At 49.1% G+C, this 12,752-nt stretch overlaps 2 protein-coding genes across 3 annotated transcripts in view; both read right to left on the reverse strand.

The window, feature by feature from the left end:
* Nucleotides 1-200: 200 nt before the first annotated feature.
* Nucleotides 201-10,626, reverse strand: LOC117981018 (speedy protein E1-like). Of its 2 annotated transcripts, none has more exons than XM_055114588.1 (9): nucleotides 10,489-10,626; nucleotides 10,218-10,396; nucleotides 9,053-9,271; nucleotides 7,520-7,747; nucleotides 6,424-6,482; nucleotides 5,114-5,199; nucleotides 2,755-3,073; nucleotides 2,528-2,632; nucleotides 201-1,674 (listed from the first exon to the last, which is right to left on the reverse strand). In XM_055114588.1, the coding sequence occupies exons 1-8, from the start codon at nucleotides 10,545-10,547 to the stop codon at nucleotides 2,573-2,575; spliced, it is 1,209 nt and encodes a 402-aa protein (XP_054970563.1). In that variant the 5' UTR covers nucleotides 10,548-10,626; the 3' UTR covers nucleotides 201-1,674; nucleotides 2,528-2,572. The 2 variants fall into 2 exon arrangements, with proteins under 2 accessions (XP_054970563.1, XP_034820194.2); XM_034964303.3 differs by having other exon boundaries at nucleotides 10,218-10,393; nucleotides 10,489-10,619.
* A 37-nt stretch (nucleotides 10,627-10,663) lies between these two features.
* LOC117978304 (protein FAM185A) overlaps nucleotides 10,664-12,752 on the reverse strand; it is a 61,917-nt gene continuing 59,828 nt past the window's right edge. The window contains exon 9 of the mRNA XM_055114589.2: nucleotides 10,664-10,798. The gene's annotated coding sequence lies outside the window, so the exon portion shown is untranslated. The remainder of the gene's footprint in view (nucleotides 10,799-12,752) is intronic.

A 12,752-nucleotide genomic window follows, 5' to 3' on the forward strand; every position in this document is an offset into this window, starting at 1 on the left:
TCCTCCCGCCATGACCTCCAAAACTGCAGGGATTGTAGGTGTGAGCACTGCACCCAGCCTTATGTTTTTTTCTACATAAAAAACAGCACAGGATTATCTTCCAGAGCTAATAAATATGTTCAAATAACCACAACCCCATTAAGGAAAAATATCACTGGGCAGCAAATAATCAATCCAGACCAATATGATCACAATTGCTGTGAAGGTGAGAAAAGTTCATTTTTATTATGTTTCCCCAAGAGACGCACTCTATTGTTCTCTTGAAAACACACAGCTCATGTCCTCCTTTAGAACACACATCCTCTTTAAAGTAACATACAAACATGCCAAAACAAGGTAAAAAATTACATCTGAATTCTCACATTTCAAACATATATGAAATATCAAATAAAAATTTATTTTTACAAGAATTTAGGGGAACTACTACATAGCTATAAATGTAATATATATGTTAACTAAGTATCATAGATAAAAACCATGCTCCCTTCAGCAGGATGTGTAATAATAGATACAAAGATTGAAAGGTAAAAGATTTAGGATGAAAAGAATCCTCTCTTAAAAAGGAAAACAAAATTACATGTATGTGTATATAACAGTTATAACACCCATCATACAGCTTTATAGAAACAGCATCTATTCAAAAATACCAGTATTTCCAAAATATTTAAAATAATATTTAAAGTAATAATAATATTTAAATAAATAAATATATTTAATAAATATTTCAATAAATAAAATAATATTTAAATAATTCTATAGCCATGTTTTTCAAAATAAACCAATAAAATAGATAGTATATATTAGACGTGTTAGTATATATATCTGAGACATGTTAAAAATCACAACTGAATTCTCACAATTCAGTCACAAACCTAAACAGCAAATAAAAATTTCTATCACCAGAATTATGTTTTTTTCTGGTGGGGAACTACCAATAGCTATAAATAGAAGAGATTATTATGGAAGTATCATAGATAAAAAGAGTGCTCGCTTCAGGAGCACATATAATAATACAGAAACAAATTTAAAGATAATAAAATAGGATAAAAAGAATCGTCTCTTAAAAATGAAAAGAAAATTATCTTTATGTATATATAACAACTATAACTCTCATCAAAAAACTACAGGAACAGCATGTTTTCAAAAGTACAACAATTTCCAAACTATTTGAAATAAATCTATGAATAAATCAATGGCCAACATTTTCCAAACAAACCAATAAAATGCAGAGTGTGCATGAAGCTATCTGTTACAATCTGTGGCACTGATATTTCACAAAAGAATTCTGTGCCAATCTGAGCCCCTGCATTGTGCCTTCAAATGCTCCTGGACTGTGGCAGCCAAGTCCGTAAGAAACAGGACCTCCAGGATCCGCCCCAGGGAGGTTGGAATTCAGCAATATAAAAAGGGTGGTGGTGCCGCAGGAAAGGGTGGAACTGGAAACACTCCTGGTTTCTTAGTTTTCTCCAAGGACTCCTAGAAGGACCCCACCCCCCTCCCCCCACCCCTGCTCCTAGGAGGACAACGTGATGACTGTATTGAGCTCCATCAAGAATGGTCCAGGTTCTTCTAGATGATCTGCACAAATGGTTCCTCTCCTCCTTCCTGGTGTCTGCCATTAGCATTGGAATAAAGTTCCTGCTGAAAATCCACATCTCCCCTGGGTCCGGTGTTCTGGAAGTGAGAGAGACAATGTCACACTTCAAGGAGGCAGCTCTCTAGACAGGAAGGTTATTCACATCCCATGTCAAGTCTAGAGTTCAGAGCAATTGAGAAATGCAATTTTATCTGCTGCCTTTCATTCTATACCCTGCTTCTGAACCATCGTGTTCAACTGTGAAACTCACACTTTGGTGACCACGACTCCAAAACTCACTTAATACACCCAAGGTCAGCCCCAGTGATCTGCTTCATAGCAAGGACTTTGGGTAGGTCTGCCCAGGGAGTAGGGCACCCTCAGAGAATGTGGCTTTGGACGTCATCACAGCTGGGGCCTTTTGTGTCACTTAAGATCCAGACTTGTAACCATGCTAGATGTGTTTCTAATGTGACAACATCACGAACCATGAGTCCAGAAGCCTAATCCTTAATCCTACCTCCTCATGATGAAGTCTCATGCTCTGTGCTCACCGTGGTTAGCTGCACAAGATGTAAACCAAAGCTTCACTGAACCCTCGACCCAAATCGGTAACTCAAGTGCGTCAATCATAATGAACCTCCCCAAACTCAGTATTTATGATTATTTTTGAGGCAGGGTCTCACTCTGTCGCCCAGACTGGAGTGCAGTGGCAGGATCAGGGCTCCGTGCGGCCCCAATCTTCCAGGCTCCAGCGATCCTCCCACTTCAGCCTCCTGAGTAGTTGGGAGTAGAGATGCGTCCCACATCGCCTGGCTAATTTTTGTATTTTTGTGGAGAGGGGATCTCGCCACGTTGCCCAGACTTGAAGCCGGATCAAGCAATTGGGTTCTTCAGATTTCCAAAATAGACCCCAGTATTCTGCCTTTACCCCGGAGGATGCAGATGTACCTTCTCTCAGGCCGATGACCTCAGGCCTCCACGGTCCCTGGAGCTCTAGGAAAGGCGAGCGCGATCTCGCGCCCACACCCAGTGCTCTGGGTCATAAGCCTGGATCTGGAAAAACAAACGCCCTTTGAGAAGACAGGGACTCACCAGGATACCCCTCTCTCCCCTCATCCAGCCTCCAGCCCACCCGATTCTTCCCCACCTCCTCCACCTCCCCAGGCCCCACTGACCTCCTCCAACTCCTCCGGGGAAACCCAAGCCCTGCCGCTCATGGAACAGAAGAAGTGGAACCGACGTTTCTGGAACAGGACTATCTGAGAGCGGTTCTTCCTGGCCCTCGGGTTCATGCAACGGCGTAAGTGGAACCGACGCTTACGGAGCAAGGGTATGCGAGAGCGGTTCTTCCTGGCCCTCGGGTTCATGGAACGGCCTAACTGGAACCAACGCTTAGGGAGCAAGGGTATGCGAGAGCGGTTCTTCTCATACAGGAAGTGGAAGATATTTTCTTTGGAGTCCTCGTCGTCCTCCTCCATGTCATTGGCCAGGTAGCTGAGGACAGAAATCAGGTTGCTGCTCAGGGGCACCACCAGGAGAGGCCTCCGGCTGAGGTCAGCTTCCCAGAGAGGAAGGTAAGGGACCGTCCCTAGCTCAGGACTGGCACCCACCCTGCAGAGAGCCATGCCTTCCTCAGGAGGGCTCTGCTGGACAGAGACCTGATCAAGGGCGTCTCCCACTCCTTCAGGATGGAGACAAAAACCCAACTGGTGGCCGAGAGTGGTGGCTTACACCTGGAATCCCAGCACATTGGGAGGCCAAAGCAGGAGGATCACTTGAGGCCAGGAGTTTGAGACGGGCCTGGGCAACATAGCAAGACCCTCGTCTCTATTAAAAATAGAAGAAATATGCCAGACACGGTGGCTCATGCCTGTAATCCCAGCACTTTAGAAGGCTGAAGCAGGTGGATCGCTTGAGACCAGGAGTTGGAGACCAGCCTGGTCAACACGGAGAAACCCCATCTCTACTAAAAATACAAAAATCATCCTGGTGCGGTGGCACACCCGTTAGGCCTAGCTACTCAAGAGGCTGAAGCATAAGAATTGTGTGAACCCAGGAGGCGGAGGTTGCAGTGAGTTGAGATTGGGCCACTCCATTCCAGCCTGAGAGGCAGAGCAAGACTCTGTCTCAATAAACAAACAAACAAACAAACAAACTGTCCAGGTGTGGTGGCACAGCCCTGTAGTCGGAGCTAATAAAGAAGCTGAGGTGGGAGGGTCGCTTGAGCCCAGGATATGGAGGCTGCAGTGAGCTATGATCTCACCACTGCACTCCAGCTTGGGGGACAGGGCAAGTCTGTCTCAAAAAAATAAAAGAAATTGAATACATTGATATTTTGCCAGGACCCTGCCTTCTACAGGCATCTAGTCTAATGGGACTGGGAGTAATCAAGGCAGATGACCTAATCCCAGTGTCCAGGATGTAACTAGAGAGCTACGGGCATGCAGAAGTTGGAAGATGAGGGAAGGCATCACAGAGGCTGTGGGGTGAACTGACTTCAAGGAATGGGTCCTTCCCTTCAGAGCCACATGTGTGCGGGACACCCAGACAGAAAACACAAACACAAAGTCGAGTGGAGGGCACTTGGAAGGAGCAGTGAAGCCGAGCCAGGAAATACCAAGATGGCGAGCCAGTGTGCTTGTAGAGATTGTAGAGAGGGTAGAATTGGCACTGTGGTCCCTGGCCTCGATAGAGAAAGGCATCAGCTAAGGAAGTTGTTCAGGTGGGCAGTGAGGTTGTCGTGCTTTGGAAAGATGTTCAGGCTGCACTAGGAAGCCCCCTGGCTTGGGGAGAGACTCCAGGAGACCCCAGCGGGGAGCATTTGACAGTGGATTCGAGTGATGCGAGGGGGACCTGAACTGTGGCCTCTGTCATGGGAACCCAGAGGAGGTCGATGGCGTTTGTGGTTGATGTGGGAAGGAGAGAGAGAGAAGAACCAGAAACGTCTGCTTGCTGGAGGAAGTGGCATGTCCGCTCCTCCACTCCTTTTCTTTTCCCCTTAGGAGCGGTTTGTGGTTCCTTTTGTTTTATTCTTTTATTTGTACACTGGCATTGGAGTTTGTTTTTTTGGCTTTTTTTTTATTTTGAGAAAAAGTCTCACTCTGTCACCCAGGCTGGAGTGCGGTGGCTCGACCTTAGCTTACTGCAACCTCCACCTCCTGGGTTCAAAGGGTTCTCTTGCCTCAGCCTCCCGAGTAGCTGGGATTACAGATGCACACCACCACGCCCAGCTAATTTTTCTATTTTTAGTAGAGACGGGGTTGGCCATGTTGGCCAGGCTGGTCTCGAACTGCTGACCTCCGGTGATCCGCCTGCCTCGGCCTCCCAAAGTGCTGGGATTACAGGCGTATGCCACTGTGCCCAGCCTGAGTTTCTGTTTAGAAACAACAATCTATGATAGTATAATCCTCTCTTTTTTGTACACAGAGTAAAGAGGACAAATAGGTGAAAGAATAAATGAAAGGCTGGAATCCCACTTCCCCCGCTGTCCCAGGGCATTGGATATTGATGGATAGGAGGCAGCAAACCACTCACAGAGCCAGGAAGAAATGAATGCGTTGGTATAGCCAGGAGGGGAAGCCGGCCCGGCTGAAATACGCTATGACCATAGCCAGGAGATACTGATGGAGAGAAAGGAACACAGGGAGAGGTCACATCTTGGAAGAGGAAGATTGTGGAGAGGGGGAATGAGGGTCTGGGGAGGGGCTGCCCATCAGAGAAGGGACCTCAGTGTTGGGGTGACTGTACTCATTTGGAAATTGCAGGATGGAGGGGTATTCGAAGGTCGGATGCAAATCCGAGAAGCCAGAGGAAGGGTTTTGGGTGATGCTCCCAGGATGGTGGGCTCCGATGGGATCTCTGGAGGGGGTGTGTCTAGGTCGGCTGGTGTCAGGAGGGTCTTTTGTGTGCCAGGCAGAGAACTGTCCCGAAGAGCTGAGAGTAGAGGGGCCAGGAGCTTCAGGGCTGCAGCCAGACTGTGGCCCAGAGCTCAGATCCCAAAGGACCCATAGGAGAGGCAGGGGCCACTCATTCACTCTGCAAGAGACCAGCAGAATCCTGAGGGAGATGCTGACAAATCATAAAAAGACCAAGAATAGCCGGGAGTGGCGGCTCAAGCCTGTGATCCCAGTACTTTTTGAGAGGTGGAGACAGGAGGATCATGTGAGCCCAACAGTTGGAGAACAACCTGGGCAACATAGTGAGACCCTGTTTCTACAAACATTTCAAAAATTAGTTGAGCATGGTGGCATGTGCCTAGTCCCAGCTCCTCAGGAGGCTGAGGAAAGAAGATTGCTTCAGCCCAGGAATTAGAGGCTGCAATGAGCTATGATCATGCCACTGCACTCCATCCTGGGGAGCAGAGCTAGACTCTGTCTCACAAAAAAAATTTTGTGGGTGCCAAGACTCAAGACCATGGGAGCTGGTCGGGCACAGTGGCTGACATCTATAATCTCAGCACTTTGGGAGGCCAAGGCGGGTGGATCGCCTGAGGTCAGGTGTTCAGGACCAACCTGGCCAACATGGCAAAACCCCGTTTCTACTAAAAACACAAAAATTAGCCAGGCGTGGTGGTTCATGTCTGTAATCCCAGCTGCTTGGAGGCTGAGGCAGGAGAATCGCTTGAACCCGGGAGGCATCAGCTGCAGTGAGTCAAGATTGAGACACTGCCCTCCAGCCCGGGCAACAGAGCAAGACTCTGTCTCACAAAAAAAAAAAAAAAAAAAAAAAAAGACTGTAGGAGCATCTGGTGGGAGGTGGTGGAGGGAGAACTGTGGGTTTGGAAGCTGCGCCCTCCCCCCAGCCATGCGTTGGAACAGGAACAGTTACATGGAGAACAACCTTACCTTGTCCGACACCCTCAGATCTTTGTCCCAGGCCAGGAATCTTTTAATGACAGGATCCTCTGTGATTAGAGAGCAGATGTCAGTGTGAGAAGCAGGACAGGGTTTCCGTGGGAGCAGCAGGGCAGTGAGGAGAAGTGTGCCTCCCGGGGGGAAGTCTCAGGATTGTGGCCGCGGGTGAGGTGGATGGGAGAGGGGAGAATGACTTTCACTGGGCAAGGGAGAGAGGCTCCTGCTCTGAGACTCCCCTGAGAAGAGGCCGAAGGAGGCCCTGGGTGTGAGAATCTACAGGATGTAGAGCTGGGAATCAGCCAGGACCCCCTCCAGCAGACACGGAGGGACCACTGCAGAGTCATAAAGGAATTCCCATCATTTCCTCATGAGACAGTCACATCAGGGTGTGACCATGGCCTTGGTATCCCCCACTATGGATGGAGACACTTAGGTTTAGAAAAGTCAGTAAGAGACAGACATTAAGTTTCAGAGGGCACGGCTGAAACCACTTTCTTTGTTTATTGATTTTGTTTTTCTTTATTTGATTTTTATTTTTATTTATTTATTAATTTATTTTGAGACAGAGTCTTGCTCTGTGGGCCAGGCTGGAATGCAGTGGCCTGATCTTGGCTCACTGCAACCTCTGCCTCCCAGGTTTAAGCGATTCTCCTGTCTCAGCCTCCCGAGTAGCTGGGATTACATGCATGAGCTACTGTGCCCAGCCTTGGTTTTTCTTTTGAGACAGGGTTTTGCTCTGTCACCCAGGCTGGAGTGCAGTGGTGTAGTCATAGCTCACTGCAGCCTCAAAGTCCTGAGTTCAAGCAATCGTCTTGCCTCAGCCTCCCAACATGCTGGGATCTCAGGCGGGAGCCACTGCGCCTGGCCCGAAACCAAGCTTTCTTATCCCAAGCGCTGACCTTTATCAAGTTGACCTAATCCTTTATCATCTCCTAAGTGTCCCTCATGAGTGATCACTTCACATTCCTCCCACATGGAGAGCTCACCCACTGGGGCATATTTTTCCCATTGGAAAAGTGTGGTTATTGGAAGTTTCCTGTTTTTGGAAAGAACAGGATTGGAGGTGCTCTCTGGGGTGTCCTCCTACCAAGCAGCCTGTTGAAGGCCTCGTGGTGCTCAGGGAGCACGAGCGACACTCGCCGTCGCTTCAGCTTCATCTTGAGGCCACACAGCATCTCCGCCACCCAGATCTCCTCAGGCTCAGGGGCGAGCACCTTCCGTAGCTCCTCCTCCGACTCCTCAGATTCGTCCCACCACTCCATCTTCCTTTTCCAGCAAAAGGACCTATGCGGGGGGCTGGGATCTACCCCAGGGGCTGAGTAAAGAAACCAGGCCACGGTGTAATGCTTCTGCAGTTGATCACACTAGAGCCCGACCCAAAACCCCAAACCACTCTCCATCCTCCCCAGCCTCTCAGACTGCTGGCTTCTCCAAGCCATCTTTCCTTCTGTCTGTCTCCTCTGCTGAGCTCCGTGTGCCGCTCCTTCTCCTCCCCATTCTCCCATTTCTCTGTCCTCAGAACACTTCCTCATATCATTCCCTGGTCCCTGGCTCTCTGAGTCCCTTTTTTTTGTTGTTGTTGTTGTTGTTGAGAAACAGTCTTGCTTTGTGGCCTAGGCTGGAGTGTAGTGGTGCGATCTTGGCTCACTGCAACCTCCGCCTCCTGGGTTCCAGTGATTCTCCTGCCTAAGCCTCCCAAGTAGCTGGGATTACAGGTGCCCACCAGAACGCCCAGCTCATTTTTGTGCTTCTAGAAGAGACAGGGTTTCACCATGTTGGCCAGGCTGGTCTCCAACTCCTGGCCTCAAGTGATCTGCCTGCCTGGCCCCCCAAAGTGCTGGGATTACAGGTGTGAGCCACTGCACCCTGCCTCAGTACCTCCATTCTTCCCACACACCCTCCTCATGTGCTCCTTCCTGACTTCTGGGCCCTTCCTTCCTTTTTTTTTTTTTTTTTTTTTTTTTTGAGACAGCGTCTCACTCTCTCACCCAGAATGGAATGCAGTGGCGCTATCTTGGCTCAAAGCAGCCTCTTCCACCTGGGTTCAAGCGATTATCCTGTCTCAGCCTCCCGAGTAGCTGGGATAACAGGCATGCCTGGCTAATTTTTGTATTGTTAGTATAAATGAGGTTTCGCTATATTGGTCTGGTTGGTCTCGAACAACTGACCTCAAGTGATCCACCCATCTCAGCCTCCCAAAGTAATGGGATTACAGGCATGAGCTACCACACCCGGCCTTCGTTTTTCTTTTGACACAGGGTTTTGCTCTGTCACCCAGGCTGGAGTGCAGTGGTGCAGTCATAGCTCACTGCAGCCTCAAAGTCCTGAGTTCAAGCAATCCTCTTGCCTCAGCCTCCCAACGTGCTAGGATCTCAGGCGTGAGGAACTGCACCTGGCCCGAAACCAAGCTTTCTCATCCCAAGCGCCAACCTTTATCAAGTCTAGCCTAGTCCTCTATCGTCTCCTAAGTGTCCCTCATGAGTGATCACTTCTGAGTCCTCCTGCGTGGAGAGCTCACCCACTGGGGGCGTATCTTTCCCATTGGAAAAGTGTGGTTATTGGAAGTTTCCTCTTTTTAGAAAGAACAGGATTGGAGGTGCTCTCTGGGGTGTCCTCCTACCAAGCTGACTGTTGAAGTCCTTGTGGTGCTCAGGGAGGATGGGTGACACTCGCTGTTGCTTCAGCTTCATCGTGAGCCCACACAGCATCTCCACTACCCAGGTCTCCTCAGGCTCAGGGGCGAGCTCCTTCTCTGGCTCCCCCTCAGATTCATCTGACCACTCCCTCTTCCTTTTCCAGCCAAGGGACCTACATGGGGGGCTGGGATCTACCCCAGGGGCTGAGTAAAGAAACCAGGCCACCGTGTAATGCTTCTGCATCTGATCACCTTAGACCCTGACCCAAAACCCCAAACCACTCTCCATCCTCCCCAGACTCGCAGACTGCTGGCTTCTCTAAGCCATCTTTCTGATTTTCTCCTCTGCTCAACCCCATGTGCCACTCCTTCCCCTCCCCATTCTTCTCTCTCTCTGTCCTCCGAACACTGCTTCATGTCCTTCCCTGGTCCCTGGCTCTCTGAGTCCCTCCTTTTTTGTGTTGTTTTGTTTTGACACAGAATCTTGCTTTGTCACCCAGGCTGGAGTGTAGTGGTGCAATCTCAGCTCACTGCAACATCCATCTCCTGGATTCCATTTATTCTTCTGCCTCAGCCTCTCAGGTAGCTGGGATTACAGGTGCCTGCCATAATGCCCAGCTCAATTTTGTACTTTTAGTAGAGACAGGTTTCACCATGTTGGCCAGGTTGGTCTCAAACTCCTGGCCTCAAGTGATCCGCCTGCCTTGGCCTCCCAAAGTTCTGGGATTACAGGTGTGAGCCACTGCACCCAGCCTGAATTTCTCCATTCTTCCCACACAGCCTCCTCAGGTTCTCCTTCCTGACCGCTGACCCTTCTTTTCGTTTCTTTTCTTTTTTTTTTGGAGTGCAGTAGCGTGATCTCAGCTCACTGCAACCTCTTCCTCCCAGTCTCAAGTGATTCTCCTGTCTCAGCCTCCTGAGTAGCTGGGATTACAGGTGTGCACCACTACCACTTGGCTAATTTTTATACTTTTAGTAGAGATGGGGTTTCACCATATTGGCCAGGCTGGCCTTGAACTCCTGACCTCAGGTGATCCGCCCACCTCGGCCTCCCAAAGTGCTGGGGTTACAGGTGTGAGCCACCGCACCCGGCCCCCTTCCTTCGTCTTAGTCAATCCTATCCCACCTCTTCTTCCACCAGTCCCCTCACCTGATGGTCCCAACACTTCATCATCCACCACCTCCTGGAGGGGGTACCCTGAGGTGCTCCGCTGGGGACTCTGCTCATTCTGGGGGTGCGGTTGATGGCTGGTCGTGATCTTTCCCGTAATCTGTCCCCTCTTACGGAACCTAGTCTCCGTTCTGTCCATGGCCTTCTTCTGGACACTGCTAGGATACAGAAAAGTATGTTATCAATTCTCAAGCCTAGGAGAAGTCAGGAGTGTAGAACAGCTCTGAGAAGATACTGTTGTCCAACTGACCTCCAGGCACCACGGAGTCCGGTCCCTCCAATCAGGAAGGTCGGAATCTCTGATGTCATGGCTCATGCCAACCTGGCAACCAGTTTGAAAAAAAACACATGTAACTGCCAGGCTGATCTCTTGTCCTGGAGATCCTGGGTGAATGGTATCTCCTGCCACTGTCCCAACCTCAGACCATTGTCCAAAAGCATCTTCAGGGACTCCACATCCCTCTGTTCCCTGTCCCAGCAGAGGCTGTGTCCTCTCCACTCAAAGCCTGAAGCACGTTGGGGTCTCTTCATCTCTGTACATGCCCATTTCAGAGTCCAGTCTGGTGGGAGAGGGAACAGAGTGGGAAAGAAAACTAGGGTAAGCAGAAACGATGAAACCTTATAAGAGTGAGATTATCATGTACAAGAGTGAGATTATCATGTACAAGAGTGAGATTATCATGTACAAGAGATCCCAGGAATACTGACTTGATGAAAAAGTCACATCAGAGCACTCAGTTTGGCAGAGCTTTTCTGCCGAATGTTTACTCACATTCATTGTCCGAGATTCTATACTGGGGGTACACACGTGCTCTGCCCTGAGGCAATTTTGAGTCCAAGAGACATTTTGAGGCCTAAATATCATAGGAAACTGCCCCTGAGCTCACACATATTTCCAATGGTGTCCCCAATTTCAGGGAATCCATGGATTACCTAAGCCAGCCCCTCCAGTTCGGCTAAAAAACTCTAGTCTATATATCAAGTTTTGTATCATATGTATTGCTCTGAACTCAGAAATTTCCCTTCCATTTATGGATTCTATGAATAAAATATCACATGTACGGCCGGGCGCGGTGGCTCACGCCTGTAATCCCAGCACTTTGGGAGGCCGAGGCGGGCGGATCACGAGGTCAGGAGATCGAGACCATCCTGGCTAACACGGTGAAACCCCGTCTCTACTAAAAATACAAAAAATTAGCCGGGCGTGATGGCGGGCGCCTGTAGTCCCAGCTACTCGGGAGGCTGAGGCAGGAGAATGGCGTGAACCCGGGAGGCGGAGCTTGCAGTGAGCCAAGATCGCGCCACTGCACTCCAGCCTGGGCGACAGAGCGAGACTCCGTCTCAAAAAAAAAAAAAAAAAAAAAAAATATCACATGTACAAAAAGACTAAGTCGAAAAATTTCAGCTGTGCACAGTGGCTCATGCTTGTAATCCCAGCACTTTGGGTGGCCAAGGGAGGAAGATTGCCTGAGGCCAGCAGTTCAAGACCAGTATAGGCAACATAGCAAGAGCCCATGTCTAAAAAAACAAAACCAAACCAAATTAGCCAGGTGTGGTGGCTGGCACCTGTGTTCCAACTACTTGGGAGACTCATGTGACAGGAAGATCACTTGAGCCCAGGAGTTAGAAGCTGCTGTGAGCCATGATCTTGCCACTGCACTCCAGTCTGGGCAACACAGCAAGATATTGTGTCAAAAAAATTTTTTTCAATAAAAAATAAAAGAGTTACATGACATTCAGAGACCATCCAAAAAACCTGTGGGTTCCCGGCTGGGCTCAGTGGCTCATGCCTGTAATCCCAGCACTTTGGGAGGCCAAAGTGGGTGGATCACTTGAGGTCAGGAGTTTGAGACCAGCCTGGACAACATGGTGAAACCCCATCTCTACTAAAAATACAAAAAATTAGCCAGGCATGGTGGTGGATGCCTGTAATCGCAGCTACTCAGGAGAGGGCGCTGGAGAATCACTTGAACTCATGGTGCGCAGGTTGCAGGGAGCCAATATCGCACCATTGTGCTCCAGCCTGGGCAACAAGAGCAAAACTCCATCTCAAAATAAATAACCCGCGAGTGAGTTCCCACACGTTTTCCTAATGGGCTGCTGCTTTCCTAGGAGTCTCTTGCTCATAGAAAAGGCACACACTGAAAGAGGAAGCAGATCCCATTGCTGTGGAAGTCCCATTGTTAGGAAGCTCTGCTTTTCTGGAGTTCAAATTCGCATTCATGACGCTTTAAACCATCAGAGCTGGGTGGGTCCTCCTACAACAAAATAGTTTACTCTCTCTCTCCTAGTTACCAGGCTTTCAAATATTAGAAGATCAATGTTCTGACCCCATTAAAATTTCTCTTTTCTGGAATGAAAAGCTCTGATTTAACCCATCTTCAAGCCTGGTTTGATGGAGGAATAGGGGCTGAGTCACCTGCATTTCCCCTCCCTGCACAAAGTCCTGGGCCAAGATCTGGGGTCTGTCTCTGCTGAGGGTGGGGTGAACCAGGAAGCACCTCCCTCTACATC

Source organism: Pan paniscus, chromosome 6 (genome assembly GCF_029289425.2).
Source record: "Pan paniscus chromosome 6, NHGRI_mPanPan1-v2.0_pri, whole genome shotgun sequence".
Taxonomy (NCBI): domain Eukaryota; kingdom Metazoa; phylum Chordata; class Mammalia; order Primates; family Hominidae; genus Pan; species Pan paniscus.

Excerpts from the sequence above, each read along its gene's own strand:
- LOC117981018 (XM_055114588.1), bottom strand. The coding sequence starts at position 10,547 with ATGACATCAGAGATTCCGACCTTCCTGATTGGAGGGACCGGACTCCGT. Across the intron at positions 10,397-10,488 it reads GGACTCCGTGGTGCCTGGAG|CAGTGTCCAGAAGAAGGCCA; the intron begins GTCAGTTGGACA and ends TCTGTATCCTAG. Across the intron at positions 7,748-9,052 it reads GGACTTCAACAGTCAGCTTG|CCCCTGGGGTAGATCCCAGC; the intron begins GTAGGAGGACAC and ends TTCTTTACTCAG.